The sequence below is a fragment of the Solanum pennellii genome, chromosome 2 (genome assembly GCF_001406875.1).
Source record: "Solanum pennellii chromosome 2, SPENNV200".
Taxonomy (NCBI): Eukaryota; Viridiplantae; Streptophyta; class Magnoliopsida; order Solanales; family Solanaceae; genus Solanum; species Solanum pennellii.
This window is the reverse complement of record NC_028638.1, coordinates 44,778,741-44,805,849: the sequence shown is the minus strand read 5'-3', so window position 1 is coordinate 44,805,849 and position 27,109 is coordinate 44,778,741. Positions and strand designations below refer to the sequence as shown.

Below are 27,109 nucleotides of genomic sequence, written 5' to 3'. Positions count from 1 at the left end.
TTAAAAATATAATGACCCATTTTATTTTGTCTTTAATTCTAAATTAATCCCTCTCTTTAAACCTTGAATTAGGATTAAAGACAAAATAAAAAGGGTCATATCATATTTTTTAATGGATCGGGTTAGGTGGGTGGATCACTAAATGGTTTAAATGGTATTTTTATTTTTTTTTAAATTTTGGTTTGTTATATAAATAAATTAATATCAATAAATTTTAATTAAAAAATAATTTAATAGATTGAGTGACTTTTTGAGGATAGAGTGAATAGTTGAGTGACTTTTGAGTTAAAATTCAAAGTTGAGTGACTTTCTGAGAAAGAAGTGCATAGTTGAGTGACTTTTGAGTGAAAAATGAAAGTTGAGTGACTTTCTGAGAGAAGAGTGCATAGTTGAGTGACCATCTGAGGTATTAACTCGTCATAATAAGCAACGAAGGATAAGGAACGCATAATCAGTAAATCTTCAAAAATCAAACGAACAATTTAAGAACTCAGAATACAGGAGCTCTTTGGTGACCCTGCTGTACTAAACCTCATCTTAATTTAAAATCAATCACAATGGGTCGAACTAAAGCTTTAGTTCAGTCACATATAGAAAACTTACTCTTTCCATAATTATTAGCTGAAAGGATATTATCATCGCGATAATATCTAAAACATGAAAGGCCTACACTCTATATCTTTAGTTGAATCACAATATTACAGTACAAGAATAACAAATGAGAATGGGAATCTCTTTTTTTCCTTTCTCAGAGAGGAGCCGGCAACCAGTCGAGCATTTCACCAGCAAACATAGGAATTATATCTCCTGATGCATATGAAAAGGACTCGGGTACCTTCCATGGTGTCTTACTCAACTTAATCTTTGAGTTGTTCCTCGGAAGCCCATAAAAGTCTGGTCCATTGAAGCTGGTAAATGCTTCCAGCTTGTCAAGTGCATTTTCCTAAAATGCAAACAACCAAATCTAAGTCATTGACTTATAGCGATAGCTGCTAAACTAATGAACCTTTCCGAAGTAATTAGAAACATTATAACATGGATGAGTTCAACATGAGAAGCACTGTAGATATCTATTGCAATTACCTTTTCAAACACCTTTGCATATACTGACAAGGCTACAGGAGCATTGTAAATACCAGCACATCCACAAGAACATTCTTTTCTTCGTCTATCATGAGGAGCACTATCAGTCCCAAGAAAAAATCTTTTACTTCCACTTGTTACAGCTGACACAAGTGCCTCCCCTGAGTTATTCAAAGCAATCTTGCTTAGATTAAAATTTATACCAAGTGAACAAGAGAAAAGAGAAAAGTAGTAGGAGAAAGGGGAAAGGGGACAAGATTAGTGCAATAGATCTTGTAATTATGCGAATAATGAATCTATTAATAAAGATGAGTTTTTTCTCAAGCACTTAGTACTTTTCCGAGTCTCATTAAACATGCTCCCCAAAATGGCAAATTCTTAAATAGATATGGAAGCACCTTGTTTCAACAAGGGCAATCATGCCATACATTCGTTTCCTTTTTTTAGCACATTCACAGCAGCGTTTGCATCAAATTTTCAACACGTTCACATGTCTAGGAAAATAAAAGACAATGGATAGAACTAGCAAATCAAAGAGAGCCTAATCAAGTAGTGATTCGTGACACATTACCATCAGTAAGACTAAAACTTTCATCTCTTACAAAGAGGTAAAAGAAATCAGGTAAAGAAGAGGTAAGAAAATATCAGGTAGAAGAACAAACTTTCAACAAATTATTCCACACAAAAAGAGGGCCAATTACAGGCAAATATAGCTTCTACCCAACTTTCGAAATTCAGGGTAGATGGCTCAATAGCTGTTTAATTCATTTCTTCTTTGTTATGGTGACAGTAATCCATAAAACAAAATCAAAATGCCATCTTCCGAAAAGATTATAGGCTTTTAGATTTGATTTAACGAAATATAAGCAAAGGCAGATTAGTTTTCACAAATAGTGTTTTGGACTCACTTCCCACTTACACGATCATTTTATTCCTTATTCCTACATCTCTGGCCAAGAAATTGATAAGATTCATCGAATCTGAAATGAAAACAGGGACAAGAAAGCTTTTAATCATGCTAAGTGGGAAGCTGTCCAGAAAGATAAAAATCGGGAGGCCTGGGAGTACGGAATCTGAAAGCACACAATGATAGCCTCAAACAAATGGTCATGGAGATTCACAAAAGGTGAGAATGCAAAATGGAATAAGTCATCAAGACCAAATATGGTATGCAACACCTGTGGATAACAAAGCTTACTAGCTCTTGTTATGGTTTCTCTGTCGGGAAAAGCATCTGGACTTTCTTTTGATGAATTCCAAGGAAACAACATCTTTCAAGTTGGGAAATGGAAGAAAATCAGCTTTTTGGAATGGCCGTACCCCTCTCAAGTGTGTATCCACTCTGGCAGCCAATCAGAATGCGTAACAGATTATTACTCAAAAATGGCTTGAACATCATCTTAAGAAGGCATTGCAATGGTTGGGTAGTTAATAGAAACTGCAGTTCTCTTTATCTTGGGACTTACTCCTTACGCACAGACAAGAAGGATAACATTTATTGGAGGAGCAAAAAAGATGTCTATTTACAGTTAAATCATGCAACACCATTCTGCTGAAAAGTTTGATTAAGAACTTATATTAAAACAATGCTCTCTCTTGGAAAATGTGCAATTTCTCTTTTGTTTCTTTCACTCCTTATGAAGAAGAGAACTTTCTTTGTTTCAGGAGATGAGTCATTCGAGTTATATGATATTAGCAACAATGAAGATAGATGGTTCACGATAGTAGAGTAAAGCAGTCAATTCACTAGCAGACTCAATATTGATGAGGAGAATCTGCGAAAGGCATGCGAAATTCTTCAACAAGCTTCACACGAGGTAGGTAATTTGTGTAGAAGATGGGGTAGGAAGATTCAAGTGTATACTTAAAGAGTTGCAAAATTTCAATGTTAAAGTCGTTATGTGAGGACTGGCTGGGTGACAAAAAGTCTGCCATCATAATCCCAGAGGATGGCCACATTTAAGTGTAATCTGATTCAAGCACTGTTCAGATGCTGAAGATGCCTTCAGAGAATCAGTACATCAAAGTCCTTTTGGTGCTGTAAATTTAACTTTAAGCTCTTATCCCTTCAACTCTGTCACTCCACTCTCCTTGCTGAAAGCAGGTAAGGGGAAGTCACAGGTACAACTAATTAAGCAGAAGCTGAAGGGGATGACATCAATCTTGGAAAATGCTACGGTAAGATTACTACTGAGGAGAAATTAGAGTTGGAGAGTGCAATAAAAGGCTTGCTGGAGAAGGTAAGAACTGTAACATCAACAAACCCATTGGAACCCTGCATACTAGAATGTGAAGCTTGTTGCTTCAACTTGATATTTTATTTTATTTTTGATGAAATAAATGGTGTATTGATAAACAAAGCATCCAGCAGATGCATAATTACAAAAGTAGGAAGAGTCAGCTCCAAGAATGGACAAAAATAAACTTCCCAACAAAAAAGTAGAACTAAGCATCTGGCCTTGAACTCGATATGTTTTCCTTTTGTTGATAGAGTTAGTATATTGTCCAGCTTATGTTGATTAGGATACTGAAATTCAATTCAGGTTCATGTATGAAGTAGAAGCATACAATGCTAGCAGTGTACACTTAATTTGCTCAAGTTACCTATCACACTGGAAGGAATATAATTAACCTTGTTTGTTGAAATGCAAGTGTAAGTATGCAATTCCTCAACTTTTCAAAACCATCTAAAATTGGAAATAAGGAAATAAACCTCTTCCACTTTAGTTGAGTTGAACCAAACAAGTGGAGGTTAATGGTAAATACATTACGCATGAGAAAAAATGAAGTTCTTGTCCCCTTTGTTGAACCAAACAAGGTCTACATGCCCATGTAGTCACTACAGGTAGTTAACCAAAGAATCCTAGTCGGTTTTTCAAAATTAAAAGTAATGTTACTTCATTATTGTTCTTGCAACCGATAGACAAACACCAAGCGATAGAAGAGAATTGGAGCATCAATATGAAAGGATAAAGAAAATTACTGTGGATCTCCCTTTTGAGGACTGGAAGGCAGTAATTATGCGGTTGTAAGCCCCCTTGGAAGAGAGAATTCCTGTTTAAAACAAGATGTTGTGGGGTGACAGTCGCTGCAACAAATCCTTTAAAGAATGACAGAAAGGTTAAATTAGCATTTGAAAAAGGCAGGTCAATGAAGTTCTTTCATCTGACAAGAAGACTTTACTTCAAAAGGTGGATAAAGTTGAAAAGATTACCTTCACTGCAAGATTCAACAAACTTAACAGCATCCATGGTGGTGACATGCTCCATCACGACCTTCAATCGTGGAAATTTCTGCACCAAAGGTCTTAGAACCGTTTCAATGAATACCTTTTCTCTATCAAACATGTCAACCTCAGGATTAGTAACCTCTCCATGAACCTGCAGTCAAATGTAATACATAAAAATCCTATAAAATGAAATTTTTCAAGGAAAGTGACAAAAATCACAAGCTTTGACAGAACATTTGGGGGAAGAAAAAACAAGATTAAAGTTGAGTCATTACAGTTAAACGCTGAATCTATTTTATAGCAATCCAAGATAAACTGAAACTAGAAAAGCTATAGCATAGGCAAGAAATAACATTAATCATGTATAGCTTCAACAGATACAAGGTACAACTTTGAATCTGCATCTTTCTACAGTGATAAAAAGCAATTTTTTGGTGGTAAGGTTAGCATGCACATTATGCAATGTTCTAGTGGAACAGGAAGAAAGCTTAGCACCAAGTTTAGCATCAAATTACCAGCAAAGGCATATTATGCTCAACCATTTCTTGTAGAACTGGTAAACACTTCCCAAANATCAAAATTACCAGCAAAGGCATATTATGCTCAACCATTTCTTGTAGAACTGGTAAACACTTCCCAAAAAGATCAGTCACTCCATCTTGAGAATTTGTCGTGGCACCAGCAGGGTACAACTTCACCCCAAATACGACCTGGCTCTCTCCTGTGTTATTAGTCTCATTTTATCAGAAATAGTGGACAAAAATAGATAAACAACAAAAGAAAAAGGAAAAAAGGATGATTCTTAAATGCTTTCATGGTAAGAAAAATAGGAACATGAGCCATTCACATTGGAGAAAACTGCACCCAGATGACAATACATAATCAGTTCAACTTAAATGCTACAAATTTTGACATGTTTAAATTTCCTCACAGGAGAGTAGACCCTGACTTTATAAAAGACAAGAAGCTCGTAATACTGGCTTCAAATTTCAAGGATTATGATATTACACGAAAGTAGACATAATAAAAGGACCAAAAAAAAGGTTGGGCATAGCAACAATCTAGCCTTCAGTTTTAATGTCTTGAGAACAAATTGGAAATTGAGATTTAACAAAGAATTACAATGTCTCTAAAAGTTCAACTCTACTTCAAAGTTTAACAAATTGGCTATCTACTGGTGCCTTTTCTGTCATGATATTATTGATGCTTAAATACAACCATTATCATTCACTGAAATTTATTTTTGTTTCCTGAGATATACATGCATGCTCTCTGATAGAAGAATATCATACACGCACCATTAAAGCAGTCATAATATAGAAGAATAACATCTAATATATTTTTAATGCATCAAAAGTATATTGGACTTACTTGCTAGTTTGATTTCCATAGGACTGGTTGTATCTGTCAAATAAAGTGTCATAAGAGGGTTGAAATCACTATTAGCAGGTAAAGATTTCAATATCGCCTCGCGGTATGCTACAGCAGCAGCAGTGGTAGTGATAGGAGGCTTCAAATTTGGCATGACTATTGCCCTCCCGAAGTGATGTGCACTTTATCAAATAATGCAAAAATGAACAAGTCAAAATCAAGATAAAGAAACCGAATTTAACAAAGTGGAATATAAAGTATAAACTGAATCAATATCAACTTAAGTATTTAAAACTAGAAACCTGTGAGAGACAACTGCCTTAAGAACATCACCATCACGGAGATGAAGATGCCAATCATCAGGTTGTGTGATTGAGAGCTCCATTTTCGCACTGTAGATTTTTAACGATCTTTTGTGTCCAAAGCTAACAACTGGTATATGTGAAATCTGGATAACCAAAATAATATGATATGATTAAAGAGGTGTGGTATTTCAAGTCAAATTTAGAATAGCCAGAAAATCAAAGGTATTATTGATTCCTTTATAGAGCTGATCAGTTCATAAACTTCTTATGCACTACTCTGGACCAGAAAATGAAAGGTATTGATTAGCTTATGTAGCACATTTCGGAGTCGTTTGGTGTGAGATATAAGGTCCCGGGATAAAATGCAGAATTATTTCACCCTTGGATTATTTATTTCCCTGAATCTGATTTAGGGACCAATCATTTTTTTCCACAAGATACTCTGGCACTAGTGTGTCAAACACCTTGTAACCTTTTCATTAATTCTAAAAAATGCCCCAGAACCAGAACCACATATAAAGGTTTAAGCAAAAACGGCAAATTACATGGGTTCGCTGCATTCTAACGGCTTAATATGTAGGAAAATGATACCTTCTCACACAACAACATTTTCGAGTCCAAACAAGGAAATGAAGAGAGTTTATAAAGAATTCTAAACATGTAAGAGTGTTATATTACATACTTTGCAGGGAGAGAATAAACTCCTCATCACTCTACAATCTGAGAAAGTTGTTCCTTTAGAAGCCAGCATTTTGAATGTAAATCAAATTTCTTTGAGCTTTGAAGAAAAAAAAAAAGTAGAGAAGAGAAAGAGAAGCACCACTTTGAAAGAAGAGACGATGGATTTTGCGGTTAGCTGCAACTGGAGGCACTGCAAGTACACATTCGGGTTGGGGAAATTACAAACAAAGTAAGAAAATTTTCAAATAAAAAAAACAATTTCAGTTTCGATTAGGGTTGGACAACTCTGATCTGGACGATCCAAAATGCCACATAGACTTTTGGAAGGTTGATAAAATTAAATCGAAAAATCAAATGTCCACCTCTCGTTAAAAACTTGACGAAGGTTTTAGATTTTCTTGCTTTGATATGGCATTTCGTCGAGCTTGTGCTCGTTTTGTCATTAACTGCGAAATGTCTCAATTGAAATTTAAGTTATTGATTTGTTGTCGAATTGTAGTTAAAGTATTTTATGTGATGCTCTATAAGTAGTGTTTTATATACACATTCAAAGTCAATATATATATTATTGCTGAAGTGAAAAAAAAAACATGTTTATTTATGAATTAAGCTATTAAAAAAATAAACTATTGTTAAGATAAGAATAACTATTGTTTGGATGACTTTTATGTATTGTTTATAATGTATTGTTGAAATATATTATATTATTTTAATGTGAAAAAAATATTCAAATAACTATACAATCACACCAAATCAATTGTTATATAGTATGAATTTTTTCATTATTATTTAATAATGAAGTTAAACAATATGAGACAATAAAATTTTAATGGAAAAGTTACGCGGATAAGTAAACTTATACTATTTAATTACTTATCATAGCTATAGTTTGCTATAATTACATTAATTACGTGAGCTGACTTTGAGTTTGTATAATTAGTCATGTTTGTATTTGTATAATTCACCAAGATATACAAATAAATATGTATAATATAGAATTTTTTAAGCCTATATACATATATAATTCACCTCTCTCCCACTCTCTGCCCTCTCTCGCTCGCCTCTCTCGATCTCGCTCACCTCTCTCTCACTCTCTGCCCTCTCTCACTCGCCTCTCTCCTCCCTCTCTCGATCTCGCTCACCTCTATACTCCCTCTCCTGATCTCTCTTGCCATTTATACAATTACATATGTAACATACATTTATCTAACCAATATACATATACAATTTACCTTTCTCCCACTCTTTTCCCCCTCTCTCCCAGTCTCGCTCGCCTCTCTCATCCTTATAACAAGTAGCTAAAAATTATAATTATCAAACTATATTTATAAAAAATAATCAATTATTTTTAAGTAGCTATATGTGAAAGTTTCCTAATTTTAATATCAATTAAACTAGGGATTATATTTAAATCACCAATAAAATACAATACAATACAAATGTAACAAAGCCTCCAAAAAGGTGAAAGTTCCCACCCATACACATGATATTTGTCTTATTTTAATATCACTGCATTGATTTTTACGTAATCAAATGCCTTAGTCATAAATTCATAAATAAAAGATACTTACAATTATTTTGCACTGTAAAAAAATAATTTCAAGTCTATTTTTTACTAATAGCTATAAAAATCATTTCATTATTATTTCATACTGCTAAAAATTAGTTCTTTTAAGTCAATTCGAATAAATTTATTCTCGTTATTTTTAGCTTTTCTATTCACAGACACAAAAAAAATCTTTATAGACTATTTTTTTTTCCAATCCAAAAACAATATTAAACACATTTATAGATCTTGATTGTGACTAACATTGTTAAACTATAGAAGTGGTTTGAATATTTTAAATACAATCGTATTTATAAAAAAATTTCACTTTATATGAGATTGTTGTAATTTGAATTGTTGATGAAATTACATTTAGTTTGTATAAATTCAATTTTGTAAATAATAATTATTTTTAATGTGATTTAATTAAATAAAATATTAAAAATAAATAATTGAATGACGGTGGACTTGCTTTTGGTTTCTTCTTCTTCTTCTCTGTAGAACTAGAAAAAGGAAGTTTCTAATTTCACCCAAAATCGGTAGAAAAGAAACTAGTAGTATATATATATAGCTGTCATTGGGAGAGTTGTGAGCACGCAATAATACTCCCTCTAAAGAAGCACTAAATTTTCCCTTTTTGCATATTAAACGCTCTCCATCGACATTTTGTTCAGTTGTCAATAATTGACTGGGAAATTGATTCCCGAGATCGGCAACTGGTGTTCTTCAATACTCAATTTTCGTGCGACTCTGTTACAATGGGTTGCGTTGGATCCTCACGTACCAAAGGAGATGGTAATTTGTTTCACCAATTTTTATTGATACCCATTTGGTTTCTTTCGTGTTTCCTTTGTGTTTGAAGTTGATTGCTTGTTTTCGTGATGAAATTTATTGTTTTCTTCAATTCTTAGTGATACCCATTTGGTTTTCTGATGTATGAAGTGAGTTTCGCAGTGTTTTTTGAAGTTGATGCTCTCGCTTTCTTGATGAAATTATTGTTTTCTTCAATTTTTAGTGATACCCATTTGGTTCCTTGATGTATGAAGTGAGTTTTCGCTTTTTTGAAGTTGATTGCTCTCGCTTTCTTGATAAAATTATTGTTTTCTTCAATTTTAAGTGATACCCATTTGGTCTCCTGATGTACGAAGTGAGTTTTCGCAGTGTTTTTTTTTTGAAGTTGATTGCTCTCGGTTTTTGATTAAATTATTGTTTTCTTCAATTTTTAATGACACCCTTTTGGTTTACTGATGTATGAAGTTAGTTTTCGCAATGTTTAGTCTGTGTTTGAAGTTGATTGCTCTCTTTCTTGGTGAAATTATTGTTTTTCTTTAACTTTTAGAGATACCCATTTGGTTTTCCAGACAGAAAATGTGTCTTTGTTTGACTCCACTTTCTGTGAGTTCGAAGATTGCATTTGTTCTGGAAGTTGATTGCATTCTTGTTATTATTGGTAGAGTTGTTTGTTTTAGTAATTTTTGGAGATCTCAGTTGGTTATACTGGTATATGGCTATGTATGATCTTGCATTTCTTGGACTCTTTGATTGGTCCTCAAGTAAGTGATATTTGATAATGGATAATTAGTGATGAATTAGGTATTGGGTAGGTATTAGTTCTATTTATGTAACTGTAAGTTCCATTTTGTTGGATATTGTGGCTGTTTGATACTAATGGGTAGGTTGTAGTTGTGGGGATGATGATGTGTTGGTTATTGACTTAAAATATGAGTCTGACAATGAAGAATAGGTCAATAAACTATTGTGGTGAAGTCGTCATCCAATTTATTGAACTGTTCTTTTGTTCTTTCCTTTATATTTGATAAGAGACATCACTATCCTTTTTTCTTTTATAAAGAGAAACCACTGTTTCTTATCATTGGCATTAGTCATCTTGTCTTATTCATATTTTCAACTTTGATGCTGTATCCAAAGAAGATTTAACTGGAAGACGTGCTAGATGCAAACGAATTTGAATAAATAAAGTATGTTATTTGGGAGTCGAGAAATACCCTCGAAACAATTAATTAGATACTTGGCAGAATTATTGACAAAGATGCAGAAATAACTCAACATATATGCACTGGAATATAGGTTGGCCAAGTGGCAGAGTACATTCGCCTACTATTTAAATTGATGTACTCATTGAAAGTGAAAGGAGAATTATATTACCTAATGAAGAATCATGTGACGTTAAGTGTAAAATGTTAGGCAACTGGAAAGTAATGCTTAATCCAGAGTAAATTTTACTTAAATAATATAAGATTTGTAATAATAATGACAGAGACTAGAATCAAGGAACTGAAGGGAAGGACTAAAAAACAACATTGTTTGGTAGTGTTGGAAAAAGGACCATGTTTTGATGAAGAATGTGTCTTAGATCAAGTCGGTGTTGACAATTTTAAGATGTTAGTTGGTAAAATGGTGATGGTAAAGCATATTGGAGTTTTTGTCAAAAATCTGGAGTACTTTCATCATTAGTTTTTTTAGGGTTTGATCTTCAATTCATAGTTATCGAAGTCCACGCATGCTAGTCGACTGTTTTGATTCTTTCCTCTGAAAGAGATCAACTAAAATAATCAAATCAGATAAAAGTTTGTCTTAATACACTGAATATGGAAATGCACTAGGAAGAGCTTTTTTCTCTATTGAACTTTGTATGGTGTACCTGTTTGTCTGAAAAGATCCTTTTTTCCGATGGTATTGAAAGGTGCACTGCTGGCTTTTGATAAAATTGCTCATTTTATCAAAGGTAGTATTAATGAACATATGGTAAAGATTTAGCCTTTGGTTGTATGATTTGACTTTTGTTTCCTTTGCAATTCGACATATTTTCCAATTCACAACCTGTAAAGTTTTTCGCGGGTGTTGCTTCACTTCTTTACTAATATATCACGCAGGATTTTGGGTTTTGTTTGTTGACTTGTAATTTTGCTCTGTTCGTTTTCCTTGATAAGTTGTAGTTATTGCTATGCTGACTTAAGCTTTTATTACAACTTCTTGGTATTTCGCATCACCTCATGGTTTTATATTTTGGTTTATATTTTGCTATAATTGATTTCTCATTACCTCCCTAGGCTTTTATTATGACCATGTGCTCTACTATTCTTTCATATTCAATGATCTACAAGTTTTTGTTGTTCCGGACTAATTTCCCCGTTATTTAATGATCCTTCTATTCTTTTTTCTTTTCCCCTCATTAGAGACATGGTTCTTACTATTGCTGCTGATGCCCTTCATCTCATGCAGAATTATGTGCTTTACAGAATGTTATATTGAAGTGCTGATGATTGTTTAGTGCTACTGTTCAAATAGATCCATGTAGCTTTTTTTTTTATCTAATTGAATGTTGTATAATTTTTCTCTTCTCAGTGGCATTCTAGTAGAGTTATATTCCTAAAAAGATAGTCTTGATCAGCGCTAGATCACTAGTGATGTTACTATCTACTTTTTAGAGGCATCTGTCCTCAGATATTTGTCTTTGTCCTTTGCATGTAGGCTATTTTAATTTAGAGTGATCTATGTCCTGAAATGTAGTGAGGAACTTTGGAAAGGAAAAGAGATGCCAAGGCTTTTTATTTATAAAGTGATGATTATGATTTTTAAAGGAGTAGCAGTGCATGGCACTATTAACAAACTCAGTCTGATTAAACAATCTAAAAATGTGGGACGAACCACCTTACACCCAAAAGCAAATTCCTAGTGCCAATTTATGCTTGCCAATATAACTCATTTTTGGTGGCTGTTAGTGAGCATAATGATTTGGGTCCACCTTACACCCAATAAGGGGGTTCGATGAATTTAGAATTCTAGATACTTTGCGATATATATGCGATGGATAGTGTTTGATCCTCCAGCTATTGCTACTGTGACTGCTCTGTGGTGTTCCACTCTAGACTATTTGACTTCTATCCTTTCCCCTTGTTACATTGTAGATAGAACTCTAATTATTTAGTTTCATCATTGAAGATACAAAAAACACAAAACCTTGTTCTTACCTTTTTGTCTTCCCCTACTTTGGACAAAAACAAGTTAAAGCAACACAGTAGGCTTTTTTTTTTTTTCCGTTCAATGTCCTTCCTTTGAAGAATTCTCCTCCAAAACAGCTAGCTTGGACACATCATCTTGCAGAGATGGTGTCTCTATAAATCACATTCACTATATGAACTGAGTAGTGTGTAAGTGGCTATTGTTTGTTTCCTTGCTTTTGTCAGGAAATTTACCTTTGGTCATCTAGACTACTCTGAGCTGCTGTAAGTTCCTCTATTATCATCGTACACCTTCACTCAACTTCTTGACCCATAGAAGTCAGCGGGTGACTTATTCTTCCTGAGATCCATTCCCAAAAAACATTTGTTGTTTTCTTTTCTTAATTCAATCTGAACTTGTCGTTTGTGTCATTATCCGCTCTTAGAAAAACGCTCTACGGCTTTAGTGTCTAAGTAGGCTGATGTGGAGCAGAGAGCTTGTTATTAGGAGGATCATCCATATTTAGAGAAATAAAGAACAAAATGAATTGAAAATTTATAATAGAGGGTAGATTCTGGAGCCAAGGATTTTATTTCTGGAATTGGATCAGATAATTTGTTCTAACAGAAGTTCAGAGCTTCAAGGATGGATGTTTGATTTACCATAACCATGTGAAAAATCTTTTTATCTTTTAAGAGTTGTTTCCCATTCACCTAGTAGAGGTTTCAACATTAAATCATTATGCTAATACTTGAATGATGCTCATATATTAGATATATGTTTCAATTATATAAGTATTATACTTCACCAACATCATGTCTTGCTCTTTCATTTGCAGAATCTGTCAGGAAAATAAGAAAACCAAAGCCATGGAGACACACAGAACCGATAACAAGAGCTCAACTTCTAAAAATGCGTGAAGAATTCTGGGACACTGCACCACACTATGGGGGGAAAAAAGGTAAGTCTCTTGATAACTTCTATTAGCTTCTGCAAGTTTCTGGAACCACTGGTTCAATAGAGCTGGATGTGTGATCAGGTTACAGTACTATGGGCCTCTGCATTCTTATTTGAGTAACCAGTTAGTGATAGGCCAATTGTTAACTCTAGAGTACACATGTGATGATGTCTGACAATCTATGTGGGAGCTTGGGCAGAGTGGATTGACAGTATAATGATGTGTAGGAAGTAGGAACTGCTCAAGTGTGGATCAAAAGAATCGTTCTTGATGATTACTTGCTCTACTTTAGGAGGGTTTATATTATGCATTCAAGTTTCTCATAACGATCTGGCTCCAGTAGTTTGTAACTTGGATATCTCTTTCCAAAAAGAAGAGACCTTGAATTTTTGAAAATCAAGCTGAGTGTGATATCTTTTAACATCCATGCTACATCTAATTTTAAGCTATGTGCCCTTTTTCGGCTGTTCTCAGATAACATGATCATTTCAGAAAGTAAATTCCCAATTTGCTCCTGAGCAATAACAACCTTAATGATCCTTGAAAATGTTTCGGTGCTATCAGTTTGGCAAAGTTGCTGCAGGAAGAAACACGTCAATCTCCAGATCTGTTTTGCCTTTCCATATTGTTGGAAAGAAAGCTGCATTAGTGTCTTTTAAATAGTTCATTAAAACAAGGCACATTAGTTAAGTGAATAAGTAATTTTAACTTCTAATTAGTAACTTTCTTTTTTAAAAAAATGGGAAGCTAATGTCAACTTTCAAAAGAACCCTCTCTTTGCAGCAATGTCAAGGAGCTTGTGTATTCAGAGAAAGTCGGGAAAGCTCTCTTGTAAATCTCACTGTTAATTAGTTTTCAGATCTTCATAATTGAGATACCATTCAGTGGTAGAACCTCATATTTTTCACGTCGTGAATAATAGGACATCAGACATATGATTTCTTTCTCTGGTGGTTATTGTTAAAATTCAGAGATTGAAATGTATTAACTGATGGTCAGGTAATAGTATACTTGTAGTAGGGAAGGTCCATATCCCAACAGTTTAGTATATGAAAATCTTTTTTCTTACGACATATCACTCCATTTTCAGAGATCTGGGATGCGCTACGTGCTGCTGCCGAGGCAGAAATAGGCCTTGCACAAACAATCGTGAACAGTGCTGGGATAATTGTTCAAACCACTGATCTAACAGTCTGCTATGATGAGAGAGGTTTGTAGTACACGTCGCTTAACACCTTCAACTTCCATTCCTGAGAATCTTAGTTAATGTTGTTCATTCTAATGCAGGTGCCAAGTATGACTTGCCCCTATACGTTTTGAGTGAACCAACAAATCTGACTGGTGAAAACTGAGAAGGCAATATAATCAAGTGTTCATGCTTCATTGAGATTGTAAATGCTGTAAATTGCTCTCACAAGTCATTTCTCTCAAACATTCATTTCGTTTTATGCATTATGGTCCTGTTTCGCGACATCAAGAATCGTCTGTCACAGCAGCAACATGCACCATGATATTCTTTTGGACATAATATCTCTAGCCTGAAGAGGCCTTAGCATAAGTTTCAATTTCATGAGGTACATTTTGTCTAAAAATTCTCTTCCAAGTGCTCTTTTTGACAGAGTAGATGAGCAAAACTTGATTGTATACTTTCTTGAATTCTTGAGCTCTTACCCTGTTATATTCGCGATAAGGGGTTCGGAGTGATGTTCTGTACTCCTCCTTATTAAGGGGTTGAGATGTACTAATGCTGCAGAATTTTGTCAATTTTGAGTCGAGCAATCTACCTCTCTGTACTTGAGTTGGCCATTTCTTTATCGTTAGTTGACTCATCAGTAGATATCTACGCATAGTAGTAACAAACTGTCCACACTCTACTGTCTTCTGGATTTTACTACTTTAGATATGTCAAAGGTCACTGTTGGGCTTTTGTAATAAAGTCCATCAACCATACATGTGACCTATTTGAAATTTCATTATGTTATTAGATGATCATAATTTAATATGTTTATATTGTAGGATTATAAGATAGTAATTAATTGTGATATTTTTTTTTAATCAAACATTGCATGATCATGCACACGTGTACGGACAAGCAAACTAGGAATAACAAATGCACGTGTTAGGCTACACTAATCAATGTCTAATATAAACTTCTACTTAATTATTCGATATTAGTAATGCTTGGGGAGCTAAAGGAAGATCGAACAAGTATTGAAGATATTACTTTAAATTGGAGATTATAGATAACAGCAAATTATAATCGAATGCTAATAGGTATCGGCGGGTGGGAAATTTTCCTTTCCCCTAAAAATTGAGTTAGTTTATGATTTCTTTTCGAGCTATGTGATTCTAAAACTAATTGATTAGTTAGTATTCACCTCACTTTTAGTACACCAATCAAGAATTAGTTATTTTTACCTTCCCGCCAAACTAGTAACTAATTGAGTTGATGCAAGTGTTTTTTCTCATTTTTCAAACCTTAATTAATGTGCATATAATTAAACCTACATTCCTCAATAAAGTTACCCATAGATAATCCCCTAAGTAGGAGACGGCGGCCGCAAAGGTGCATTTTGAGTACTTTTTTTTTCAAACCAAAAACATGATTAACTTTGAGAAATTTCACGCTGTATGAGTAATTAATTACATTTATAAAAGCAAAAAAGATTAGTGGACTTTGTTACTCAAATCAAAGATATTGTCTCTTTGGAACTAGACATCTTATTCAGTTCCCAACATTTTAAAATGATGTTCTCCACCTCTTACACAAAGGCCAACATTGACTTGATAAATCATTAACAAAGGTCAACATCTTTAACCAATTACTCCTTTCATTTTACTACTATTATGCTTCAGAAAACTTAATTTAATGACAGAATTTCTCTTTAATTTTTAAAAATAGATAAGCAAAACAAAAGAGAATTATTAGTATAAAGTTCAAGTAAAATGAACAGAGGGACTACATATAAGTACTATAATTGTTGTGACTAATTAATAATAATGACTTAAGTTGTTACTTTTTCATTTTGAATCTATTTTCAAATTCGATAAGTTTCTTGTAAATTTTTATGTCAAATTAAATTATATTCCCACAAAAAGAATAATGAAAATGGAAAACCATTCCTTCAAATTCTTTTCGTATGTATTCGTGGAGTGAATAAATTACATATCCTTTGGTTGAATCATGAGTAGTCGATTTTAATGAAATTATCAATATATCAGTACTAGTAGTGCCAGAAGTATATGTATTTCATTTTTAACTCTACTTTTTCAAATAACAACATATCCGATATGTAGTTTCAGGGATTTGAAAAGACTAGTGTATATAAACTTATCTTGTTCTGGACTCAAGAAAAGTAAAAACACAACATTTATAGAGATATGAGCCGTAATAATAACAATATATAGAATGAAAATTGAGGCATAAGAGACAATAAATTGTACGTAGAAACGAATTAAGAATGAAAAAAAATATGAAAATTGTAGAATAATAAAATTGTCGAAAATAACAAGTACCAATACTATTCACAATTATAAGTACTATTCTTTTATGTGAATCATCAACCTCTGCATCTTACATTCGTACCCTCTTATTTCAAAACAATGGCAACGGTCGGATAATATAATTATAGTATATATATCTTGTATTTATTGATTTAGTAAAAATTAAATACAGAGCATAGAAAAAGTTCTAACCTAATTTATAATTCGAGATATATATATATATATGTATGTATAATTTAATCACAAAAGTTATCATGCTGGCTCTTGATCTATACGTGATGATTATTTTAGTTAATTAGTTTATGTTAATCACATCAACTTTCAGAGTACTTAATTAAATGGGAGATGTTTTGGTATCCTAGGAACTGAAAGATCAAGTCAAATCACTAAATCTTGACTGCCTCAATTTAATAATTAGAACTAATTAAAAGTATTTATTATAAAGTGGTGGGGACATTTTATCATCTGCATGCGTAACTGTGAGTGCATGGATCTTATATCTCTTTAATTTCTTTTCTTGTTTTTTAGGTTTAAAGATATAAATAAAAAATGATCAAAGGCTAAGTGAACAGATTGTATAAACAATGATCAAAAGGCAGAGGTAAATTTGTGATTGGAAATTAAGTTTATAATTCAATTAGATCATAATTCTAAAATTTATAACTCATAAAAATTACAGTTGGTATCTTCTCTTCAGCCACATATAAAAAAAAATAATTAACGGCAATAAATATAAATTAAATAAAGAGTACTGCTGAAATCTTTACCCACGTTAGTTGATTGTCATTTGATCTAGTGTTTCTATGACATTTACAAAAAGTTCTAAAATGTAATTATCACTAATAATTGCATTTAAAAAGTATATTTAATAATAATTAAATTATTATTATTACTAATTAATTATTATTATTAAAGATTATTTTAGTATATTATAATTAAATTACATTTCTATATTCAGAACTTCTCCTAATTATTATGAATCATGCACAAAGTTTAATCTGCACATGTTATCAAATCTTTCATTTATTTATGCCCCTTTTTGTGACTCAAATCCAAGTAAATATGAATATCTGTTTACCCTTTAATTAATTAGTTGGTAGATCTAATTTAACACTTACCCTTTAATTTTTTTGATTAATTATTTTAGGATAAGTTATTTTATTTTGTATATGAGATAAATTAGGTCACCACTAAGATATAAATAGTGGGATAGATAATTTAAAAATCACCAAATACTTCTAAATAAACACAGAATTATCTAATTCTAAAATTATTATACCTTATACTTCACGCCGAATAAGTATTTATCGTTTAAAACATAAAAATATGTATATAAATCAATGTTCTCAAGAACTAGCTAGCCCCTAGCTCGAAGCAAATGATACTAACGTGGCTAGATGTATATATAAAATTCAATACATATATAATAGAGAGAGATCTGTGGTTGGCATTTGTAAATTAAGAGTACATTATTAGTTTGAAACTTGACCTATGTTTTTATTACTCTCAAGTCACATGGCTAAGATTAACTTTAATTTGTGTAGGCTATATAGAGAGGCCGTTCTATTTATGTAGGGTATTCGTAATTTGATTTAGATAGATTACTGATTAAAATCAAAATTGAACTAATCTATCAGATTCTTACATTTCTAAAATCAAATCAAATCAAACGAAAAAAATAACCATCAGTTTAGTTATTGTCGGTTTGGTTCGGTTTGGTTCGATTTACTTAGTTTATTCAGTTTGAAAGTAATAATTTTTTTGAGGACGTACATATCTCGATAAACACAAACACCAAATACATGAACAATCTACAGAAAAGATAATGTTTGTCCAGTCAAGCAATTAGACAATATTAGAGTTATCATTACACGAATAAAGTGATTCATTTAAGAGAAAGTGTGACTATTTTATGTGTAAAGACTAAAATGAATTTTAATGAACTTGAATTTGAGATTGTAATAGTTGGGCTTGAGAAAATGATAAAGTTAAAGATTTAAGTTAATTAAAATTTAACAAAATTTTTTAATTTATTTATGAATAATATATAAATAATTATAAAATTTATATATTTAATTTATCAATTCGGTTTGGTTATTTTTGCAGTTGTTTTTTAGTAAAACCGAAATCGAATCAAATAGTATCGGTTTCAAAATTTAAAAACCAAACATAACCAAACTAAACCAAATATTATTTTTTAATCGATTTAGTTCGAATTACGATTTGATTTGATTATTAATCGTAACCATGAACAACCCTATATTTATGCAATAATACAAATTCTAGAGCATTTAATATATTCAGACTTTTTTTCATTTAAGGGTGTGTTTGGCATGAAGGAAAACATTTTTTCATGGAAAATATTGTAGAAAATATTTTTTAATGTTTGATTATTGATTGAAAAATATTTTCCAGAAAATATTTTTAATTTTGGCTTGAGACTAAAAGAATATTCTTTAGGAAAATATTTTTTTTTATTTTTTTGTTTGAGGAGGGGGGAGGCTGATTTCGTGGTAGGGATAAAAATATATTTGAAATTTTATTTGAAGAAAGAACATTTATTTTTTTAAAGAAAAAGAATTATTTTTTTTTTTTGAATGGGATGGTTGGAGATAAGAAAAAAAAAATAAAGGATGAAGTAGAGATTAGGAAAATGTTTTTCTTGATTTTGGAATATAAGTCATTTTTTCTTAAATTTGATGAAAATCGGTTGATTTGAAAAATATTTTTTAATCATTTAAGTCAACCAAACATGAAAAAATTTAACACACCCTAAATTAGTAAAGTACTTTTTTTGGGATAACTTTTCCATTTTGAGATATTAATAGCCTTGTACATTTCAACTAAATTATGTTGCAATTAAAAACCTCAATTCATAATAAAGTATTTCAAGTAGACATTTTGAGAAAAAAAATATTTGCTCCTATATTTTCATTTGACTGTTAGATACTCCCTCCGTCCGGTATTTTATCATGATTTCTATTTTTAGAGTCAAACTATAAAAACTTTGACTAATATTTTAAGATGTATTTTTTCATCATATTAATATGCAAAAAATTGTAATTTATTGTACTTTTCATATAGTTTTAAAATATCTATTTTTTTGTTTAAAATATCAAATTAACGTGATCTAATTTACCTTTAAAAATTAGCCAAATTGACTTTCAATAAGCGCAACATGACAATCAATTCCGGACGGAGGGAGTAGTTAAATTCAGAGGCGAATCCAGGATTTCGAGTCTCTGAGTGCCAAGTAGGTTTATCGGTTAAATTAATTTTAGGCTTCAGTCGAATTTCATCTTTTCGGTCTATGAAAATATGAACAATAATAAGATGAAAATTTTTGTATTATATATACTACAAATTCTTTGCGCATGGATCGTGCTAATCTTTTCCGCATTATTTCAATTTTATCAGATGTCTCCAACGAAGCAAAAGTTTATCGTTTTAATTTAGATGCTCTTGTTGAAAGTCGAATTCAAGACCGACAAGGGAAGACTTTTTTCTCACATAATATTTGGAAAAAATCACTTTAGCTCAATTGGTTGACTATTTGAACTCTCACCTTACATTTTTCCCTTCCCTTCCCTACCTCCATATATAAATACAAATTTTCACCCCACATTTGATTGAGATCATAAAGTAAACAAAGTTAAAACTTTCAGTTATACTATAAATAGTATAAATATTCATCATTCATTTATAATTGTACTCGACAAGTTTTTACATTTTTAAAACAATCAATGACGATATCAATGCTTATATTTATAATGGATCACGTTTTATGAAACCCGTTAGTCAAATATACTTATAAATTACTACTCCATATTTAGACAACTATTAGAATCAAACAAAAAAAATAATGCAAATTAAAAATCTCCCAGGGCCTCAGCAAGATTCAAACTGGCGACCTCCATATCAAATTATGACCCTTAACCAGCCGCGCCAGAAGGCCTTTTGGTTCCCTGAGTGGCACGTTTAATATTTGTAATTATATTGTAGATATATACCTATATATATTAGAGTTTCCGTCGAAGCCCGTGGGTGGCGTGGCACCCCCACTACCCTTAGTAGATCCGCCCCTGGTTAAATTAACGATATAAAATCTGTCTTTCTCTTTCAATTACTATAAGCATCAATCTAAAGAAGAAAACAATTGGAGTTTTATGACTTATTAAGACGAATGTGTATAATTAAAGCGATATGATATATTTAAGCTGATAACTTAACTACCTAATAGACGAATCAAAAAATAGAGTAAAAAGTTAGATTTAATGTCATTTTCTTGTACCATTGAAAACTTGTAAAGAGTACCAAAATCCAGAGTCATGTTTGGTCCCCTCCAATGTTAAGTTTTATTAACTAAGATTGCGACCTAAAACTGGACAAAGAAGTTACAAGTACTTATAATGTGTTAGGATTATTTGGTTTGAAATCTTTTTACACTTAACTTTGTTTTCATCCTAAAAGAAGAAACTAATGTTAATTTGGTCAATCATTGTATTTTTAGGTTCATAAATTTCCCCTACATATATAGAGTAGTAGCTAAGTTAATAACCAATAACAAAAGTCTGTCTTCTCTTTATCCTATTAAGCCTAGGAAAATTAAATAAAAATAGTGGATAAGTAGTTAGGTTTATTAAAAGATTTATAATACTAGTAGCCTCACAATATTGACTTTGTGATATTCATAAAGTTTGTCTTAATTATTAATACTTAATTCATTTTTTTTTGTAATTTAATTTCTTCTTGCAAATGCACTAAATACCACGAAGGGTTCTAATTTCATCAAACTATGCTTGGCTATAACTTCACTTATTTATTGCATGTATACTGAAGTTGTTATTTGCAAATTAATGCCTTGGACATTAATTATTTAACTTGTTTGAGAAAAAGTGTTCTAAATGAAACAATAATTTTCACTTACGTACCCTCTCATTTTCAAACACAACTATATATCTCATATTTATTATCTTTGTCTCAAAGTAAATGGTATTTTAATTTTTTTTTCTATTTCATAATTATATTACAAAAGTATTGTTACTAAGCAGCCTTTAATTGTTAACTGTGAGGATGAGTCATTATAGATTTAGAAGTAATTTTTTTTGATATAAGGATATAGTTTGAAATAATTACTCCTTCCATTTCATATTTTTAGGTATCGTTTACCCTAAAAATAATATAGTTAATATATACGAGGTCAAAACACTCATCTAATCTAACTCTTTTTTTTAACTAATTTTACTTCTTGACTAATGGTTTAAATATTGATTATGTAATATGCAAAGTAAATAAAGCGAAACAAAGAGTAAGGAGTATAGATCAATATATTTTGAATTTCGAGATTATTTTCAACTTTGAAGATATTTCTGAATCAAATATATTGAATGTGAGTTTAAGTAACACAAAGACCTCCTTGATACTCAAGAAATTAGTATACTGCTCATGTATTATTATTAGAATTTATAGTGTCTCTGTGTCTTTATAAATGAGTTAAATAAACTATTTATAAGTTTATAATAGTGAGACACTTGGAATCAATTGAAAAGCTAAATTAAGTCATATATAGTACTAAAACTTAATGATAAAATTAGAAGGTAACGTTGTAGTGTTGTTAATGATGTCAGCTAATATTTCTGAAATGATAAAGCTAGCGTAAATAAACTTATCCGCGTACCCAACTCTTCCAACTCTTTTTCTTTGTCCACGTCATTAGAGTATAACTCCTCCAATCTTAGTATGTTTTCCCTTCTATTTTCAAGGATATCTTCTCAAAAAATGGACTTATATGTTTACTTCTTCGAACTTTTATGTAGATCGATTTTAATTAGCACCATACAAGTATAAGGGGGAGGGGGCAAGTAAATTGCAAATAAAGAAATATTTACAACTAAAATTTGATATATTATTCCCAAGCTAAGTCTTGAGTATGAAACTGCAGAGATTAATTAAAACATTTCATATTCGTACTCAAATTATCCCCTTCCCCAAACAAAAATAAAAATAAAAGTAACAAAAATACACATATGGTCCAAAAATAATAATTGCAAAGATTTTGAAGATCAATACTTCCCCCTTTGACACCAATAATGTTACAACAACCGAATGTATGTTACACATACTTCAATTTTCTTTTTCATTCTTTCAGATTTTAAAATTTTCCTATCTTATTATTGTCTCCTATTTCCAGCACATGAACATGTCCTGTTTCTCTTAAGTTAAAATTTTAATTTATTTATATGACTTTTATTTGATATAGAATCTTTAAAAATAGATAATTAAAGAGTTAATCATGCATGTCCTAGAGAGAATAGTATATTATATTATTATTTTGATTAAAAGCATGTGTTTAATTAAGTGCGGTTAACCACTAGCTCAAATCACATATTTTGACTAAGTGCATGAGTTTTGTCGCATAATTCTACTCGTGTATATTTAAAAATATGAGATGTATAAAATTTAACTCACGTTTTTATATATAGAAAAAAGGCATGATGTATAAACATGACTTTTAATTTGATTTTAACGAATAACTATGTCTTTTAACTTTGAACATGCTTAGTAGACACTTAAATTTGTATGAGACACAAGTGTCATACATGACCCAATACACGTAAGAGGCCATGTAGAACACAAAATCATGTAGGGTGCCATGTAGGATGCATGTGTCCATTTGCTCAATTTTATACAAATTTAAGTACTTACTTGTACGCATTCAAAGTTATTGATCATAGTTATCAACTGACGTCAATTTAAAGATTATGTTTATGCATTATGTAAAAAAAAAAATGACAAGATGACAAACATGAGTCATCGTAATTTAGTCCAAGTAGAGAAACATGTGGCATTGAGTTTGACAGTTCATTGGATGATTCTTATTTCTATGTAGATATAAAATATAATAAATTTTCCAATTAAAATTTGAAAGGAAAGAAAATCTGATCTATAACTCGATTTTAATTTTTAGCCATTGTCTTTATTAGTTTCTTGCATTATTTTTAAATAATCCAACTAAAAAGACTAAAGTGTATCATGTTGGAATTGAATTATGAGAAAAAGATAAAAAATACGACCGTTGGATTTGTTCCAACAACTATTATTCCTTATTTGTACTTATATTCTGGGTAAGATTTTTTATTTTGTTATTAAAATAAAATATCGCTAACTACATTATTTAGTAATATAAATTCACCAAAAAAATTTCCAAAAATGTTATTCATCCTTCAAGATATTTTGGTAAATGTTATTCTAAAATGTAGAGTGCCTTAAATGTTTAATTGTTTATCGGGAAAAATTATAAATGTTAAAAAACAGAAATTTGCTCTTTTTTGCCTTAACTATTCTTTTCATCCTTTTTTCTTTTGACGAGAAGTTATGAAATGAAAAGTATAAAGACATGAACTTGTTTGGTCAATCGAGATAAAATTATGATTTGAATTATATAAGATAAAGTTAACAAATTTTATTTAGATATGTGGTTTGAATTTTTAAATTGTATTTGTTTTTATAAATATAAAAAATTCATAAATTGTAAAAATTATTAAAATTGTATCAATATTTTTTTATACAATTTTATCAAATAAGAAAAAATTTCATCACTAAAAATATAATAATACACTACCACAAAACTAATATAAAAATAAATACAATATTTATTAATTCAACATTAGTTCAATAAAAAAAATAAAATTGAACAAAAGTTTGTCACTAGTATCTATACCATCAGATTCACATTTCATCAATATCTCTTTCACTCTTTTGGTATTTTTACAAAAAATTATGTAGATAATAAATAGTAGATTTTTTTCCTTCAAAATATTAAGTTATAGATTAATTTTTATATTTATAAAATATAAAATCAATGGAATTTTTAGATTAATATCTTAAAAATAAATAACATATTTAAATGCCGATTCCATCGTATTATTTCAAATCTTAAACAAGAAGGGACAATGCCCTCTCTTTGAATATTTTATGAATTTTTTCCCTCTTTTTATTGTTGCCCAAGTAGTCAGTGCTTTCTTCGTTCGGTATTGTTTGTCATGTTGTGTTTTTTAAAAATAAATTTAGTTAATTTCTAAAGTTAAATTAGATCACATTAATTCGACATTTTAAATAAAAAAAATAAATATTCTAAAACTATATGAAAATTATTAGAAATTACATTTTTTTGCATATTAATATGATTAAAAAATATATCTTAAAATATTAGTCAAAATTTTTATAATTTAACTCTAAAAATAAAAATAATAACAAACATTACCGGACGAAGAGAGCATTTTTATTTCTTTTTTTCTGAAAAGTCTCTTTTCATTTACCAATTTAAGAAAAAATAATTAAATGTAGGTAAGCAAATTAGTGCATGTGCACCCAAAAAAAAAGTCGTACCGTACACAACGGTATTTCGAAATCGAAATAAAACGGAACTCTTTTGGCCCCACATAATTCAAAAACCTCAACCTTCTATAATTAAATAGTGTAAAAACAAGTATATTTAACCATAGCTTAAGAAAATTAATTCTATCATCATTTGCATAGTTTTGTTTACGAGGTAGTTGCCAAACACTTTAACGCAGAAAAAAAAGATTTGAAATTTGATTGAAATCATGAAATCAAAATTATTTTAAAATCTAAATATCATCATTTCGACAAAGGAGGTTAATACTTTTACTGCATAGCTTTACTTTCTTAAATTTCTATGAAACAATTATTTAACATAGTTGAGTGGTGAAATCAAGTTGGAGTTGAATTTGATTCCTACTAATAGAATAAATTGTTATAATGAAAAATATGAAAATATAAAGAAGTAAGAAAATAACTTTAAGAAAATTTAATAAATTTCTCATAGTACTTTCACGTTTAATTTAAAATTTTCCTAACTTAAATATTTTTTGTCATTCTTGTATAGATAATTTGTAATCTTTATAGGTGTTGTGTGCCATTATTGATTTCTCTCACCACCTACTTTGGGTAGTATTTTACCATTATTAGCTAACTGCTGCTTTTACTTTAGAGATTGACCAAATATTCAAACTCATCTTTTTCTACGGTAGTTTGACAGTATTAAAAAAAAGATATGTATTTTAAATTTTTAAGAGCCTGTTTGGTTCAGCTTAAAAGTTGGTCAAACTGACTTAAAAGCTGGTTTTTGACTTATTTAACTATTTGGCAATATTCAAAATAACTTATTTTAAGTTAAAAAAAAACTTATTTTAAGCCAAAAGTTAAAAGGTGGGGTAGGGGTGCTTTTTTTTTTTTAGCTTATAAGCTGTTTTAAGTTGACCACATTTTTATCTTTTTGCTCTTAATATTTTTATACAATCTAAATTACCCATATAACCCTAACATTTCTTTCTTCCATTTTTCCTTTTCACGTTTGACATAACAACTTCAGCACTTTTATCCAAACGCTTAACTGCTTATTTTAAAAATAAGTTTCAGCACTTTTAAAAGTACTTTTTTAAAGCTGCTTTTATTAATCCCATCCAAACGGGCCCTAAATCTAAGAATTCTTATTTTAAATAATATAATAGGTTATAAGTTAATATTATTAATAAATATTGAGTACTATTTATAGAAAAAGTAAATTTTTCATAAAAAATGAAGAAATTATTAGAAGAAATTTTACATATTTGGAGTACTATATCTCATGAAAAATAATTTAAAATAAGAATAGTTATATTATTAATTGAAAGCTACAAGAAATTAATTATATAAAAGGTATTAACAATTTAAATTTAATTTATCATTTAATTTTTACTTTAGACCACTAATATGCTTCGACTTCTTTCTCTTTTTTTCATTAATATTAATCAAAAGGTCCAGCATTCATAGTGAAGCAGGACTAGTTTAAACTTTAAATTCACAGAATATAAGTCATTTTTTGAGATAATGCCTTCAACAAGTTTTGTTTTTAAATGTTTATTTTCAAAACTCAAATTTTAAAAAAATAGATAAATTTCAACCATCCTAATCAGTAAACAATTCTTCTATGTTACCTAATTCGTTAACAATTAACATATAATTAACACAATTTTTATTTTTTGATTTTTTTACTTTATCTTCTATATTTATATTGAATTCGATTAATTTTAAATATGTATTGAAAAATTTCACATTAAAGATAAAATACTTTTTAAAAAATGATTCCGTACCCAATGAGAGTCGAACCCTAATCCTAACAAAAAAAATTCCATATTTAATGAATCTCAAATTTAAAACCTCTTGATTAAGAATAAATAGATACTTATAATTCTATCACGATCGTTGTTAGTAAGTATTAGAACTTACTATTCCAGCTTATTCTTATTTTGAATAATTTAATAATATTAATCATCATAATTGAAAATTCAAATTTATGATTATTTAATTATTAACCAAAATCATAGCAAAAAGAGCCCAAAAAAGGATTTAATTCAAAATTCCCCATCATTATTTGATGCTAAAAAACAAAAATCTGAACTCTTTTT

General features: G+C 30.4%; 2 protein-coding genes and 1 non-coding gene across 10 annotated transcripts; 1 reads left to right on the top strand and 2 right to left on the bottom strand.

The window, feature by feature from the left end:
* Positions 1-481: 481 nt before the first annotated feature.
* LOC107008759 (dihydroorotase, mitochondrial) lies at positions 482-7,139 on the bottom strand. Of its 8 annotated transcripts, none has more exons than XM_027915046.1 (10): positions 7,032-7,139; positions 6,809-6,859; positions 6,671-6,723; positions 5,986-6,131; positions 5,684-5,865; positions 4,897-5,033; positions 4,298-4,463; positions 4,067-4,183; positions 1,084-1,244; positions 482-943 (listed from the first exon to the last, which is right to left on the bottom strand). In XM_027915046.1, the coding sequence occupies exons 3-10, from the start codon at positions 6,695-6,697 to the stop codon at positions 749-751; spliced, it is 1,131 nt and encodes a 376-aa protein (XP_027770847.1). In that variant the 5' UTR covers positions 6,698-6,723; positions 6,809-6,859; positions 7,032-7,139; the 3' UTR covers positions 482-748. The 8 variants fall into 8 exon arrangements, with proteins under 8 accessions (XP_027770847.1, XP_027770848.1, XP_027770849.1 ...); XM_027915047.1 differs by having other exon boundaries at positions 6,671-6,708; XM_027915048.1 differs by having other exon boundaries at positions 6,671-6,708; positions 6,812-6,859.
* A 1,559-nt stretch (positions 7,140-8,698) lies between these two features.
* Positions 8,699-14,942, top strand: LOC107009325 (ubiquitin domain-containing protein 1-like). The gene is made up of 4 exons (XM_015208638.2): positions 8,699-9,010; positions 13,017-13,139; positions 14,227-14,346; positions 14,424-14,942. The coding sequence occupies exons 1-4, from the start codon at positions 8,974-8,976 to the stop codon at positions 14,486-14,488; spliced, it is 345 nt and encodes a 114-aa protein (XP_015064124.1). The 5' UTR covers positions 8,699-8,973; the 3' UTR covers positions 14,489-14,942.
* Positions 14,943-19,975: 5,033 nt separating this feature from the next.
* Positions 19,976-20,073, bottom strand: LOC114076221. The gene has a single exon (XR_003577094.1). It is a non-coding gene; the product is annotated as a U6 spliceosomal RNA (small nuclear RNA).
* Between the last annotated feature and the right edge of the window lie 7,036 nt (positions 20,074-27,109).